Source organism: Colobus angolensis, unplaced genomic scaffold (genome assembly GCF_000951035.1).
Source record: "Colobus angolensis palliatus isolate OR3802 unplaced genomic scaffold, Cang.pa_1.0 Scaffold19, whole genome shotgun sequence".
Taxonomy (NCBI): Eukaryota; Metazoa; Chordata; class Mammalia; order Primates; family Cercopithecidae; genus Colobus; species Colobus angolensis.
Window position 1 is genome coordinate 16,388,610 of NW_012115043.1, and position 2,062 is coordinate 16,390,671.

General features: G+C 35.1%; 1 protein-coding gene and 1 pseudogene across 2 annotated transcripts in view; both read left to right on the forward strand.

The window, feature by feature from the left end:
• Positions 1-240, forward strand: part of LOC105510653 — a 2,498-nt pseudogene extending 2,258 nt beyond the window's left edge. Inside the window, exon 2 of the transcript XR_001001591.1 lies at positions 205-240. The product of XR_001001591.1 is annotated as a septin-7 pseudogene (transcript). The remainder of the gene's footprint in view (positions 1-204) is intronic.
• Positions 1-1,549, forward strand: part of DYX1C1 (dyslexia susceptibility 1 candidate 1) — a 78,502-nt gene extending 76,953 nt beyond the window's left edge. The window contains exon 8 of the mRNA XM_011940572.1: positions 1,078-1,549. Coding sequence (XP_011795962.1) covers positions 1,078-1,161 — 84 coding nt within the window. The 3' untranslated portion in view covers positions 1,162-1,549. The remainder of the gene's footprint in view (positions 1-1,077) is intronic.
• The last annotated feature ends 513 nt before the right edge of the window (positions 1,550-2,062 follow it).

Below are 2,062 nucleotides of genomic sequence, written 5' to 3' on the forward strand. Positions count from 1 at the left end.
AAAAAAAAAAAAAAAGAAATTATGGTATCATAGATTGTTTTGAGTTACAAAGACCCCTTCTTTTAAAGATGAGAAAGTTGAGGCTTTGAGAAGTTCAGTGAATTGCCTGAGCTGGCATAGCAAATCAATAGCATTTTAGGGAGTAGAACTCAAGTTTCCTTACTCTGAAATAAATATCTTTTTCCATTGCGTTTTCGTGTAAAGATTGAGATCCAGTTACATATTTTTAACAAGCAGTAGACAATGCTTTCATTTTTAACCATTTTTTCTCAAAGGAATTCTGTACATATAATAGCTACAGAAAGAAGCTTATACTACCGGCTGGGCGCAGTGGCTCACACCTGTAATCCTAGCACTTTGGGAGGCTGAAGCGGGCGGATTGCCTGAGTTCAGGAGTTTGAGAACAGCCTGGGCAACAGCTATCTCCACTAAAATACAAAAAATTAGCCGGGCGTGGTGGTGAGCACCTGTAGTCCCAGCTACTCAGGAGGCTGAGGCAGGAGAATGGCGTGAACTGGAGAGGCGGGGTTTGCAGTGAGCTGAGATCGTGGCACTACATTCCAGCCTGGGCGACAGAGCGAGACTGTCTCCAAAAAAAAAAAAAAAAAAAGTTTATACTACGTTCTAGTCTATGAATAAAGTATGGTTTAAGTCTACAAAAAATATTTATTTATTTATTTTGAGACGGAGTCTCGTTCTGTAGCCCAGGCTGGAGTACAGTGGCGCCATCTTGGCTCACGGCAATCTCCACCTCCTAGGTTCAAGCAATTCTCCTGCCTCGGCCTCTTATTTATGTCATAATGAGTTTAAGTTGTTAGTTTATTTGTGCATGAATTTAAAATAACTGTTGCTTACAGAACATTGAATAAAATAATAATTCCCTAAATCACTGAAAAATTTCTGCAATCTTATAGAGATACTACTATGTGTGTAAAGATGGGAATCCAATTTATAACTTGGTACTTGTCCTGAACCATGCTGCTAGTGGTTATTTTTATTTTAAATAACTATTGTCTAGATAAAAGAAGTACTAATAAAATATTTATTGTATTAATCATCATTGCTATATAAACACAGGCCTACAGGATTATGAAGCGGCACTTAAGATTGATCCATCCAACAAAATTGTACAAATTGATGCTGAGAAGATTCGGAATGTAATTCAAGGAACAGAACTAAAATCTTAATGACTATTAGAGGTAACTAAGTATTGTTATAAGTTTTTTAAAAAGACTTGGAGGCATTAGGAATCTTTGTACATATTATGGCCAATTATACAGAATCGCTTTGTTTAGTACTCTAGTTCTGTAGAGGGCAAAATATTATAAATCTATACAAAATAAACTGACTTGAATCATTGCTGAATAAATATAAATAAGAATCTATTTTAATTCCTTATTTCTTCGTATTAATACATACGTATACATTTTTGTGTTACTGAATTAAGCTTGCCCTTGTAACAAAATATATTTTGGTATAGTTACCAGGACACTTACTGATTAATTTTTAACAAGGTAGAATTTTAAAATAAAAGATTGTTTATAAATAACTTTTGTTTGTATTAATATACCATTTAATTGACTGAATGGTTGACTTTGGTATAATAAATGTTGACAGGTTTTCCGTTAGTTTCCAAATGCACGGAACCTTATTTTTTGTTTAATACTTCTCTAGTGCTTGTTCAAGATTAGACTAGTTCAGCCTAGTATAAAATAACTGTTTAGAAAACTTATCTTCAACTTCAGTTATAGGCTGTGCACCTGAAAACCGGTCATATTTCATAACACTATCTGGTGAAGATAAATTTTTGAGCGAAATAGTTCTCTAGTACCTCCAAGTAGACAACGGGGGGAAAAAGACAACAAAGTGTAAGATATTAACCTGGAATATTATGGTATTGGCATTGGATTGCACCACCATTTGTGTTGTATCATTGGGATTATGCAGGTGTTAAGCACAATAGCACAGCTTCCCTTTTGCCTGTAGTTATTGTAATTCTTTTTTTTTTTTTGAGACGGAGTCTCACTCTGTCCACCAGGCTGGAGTGCAGTGGCGCGATCTC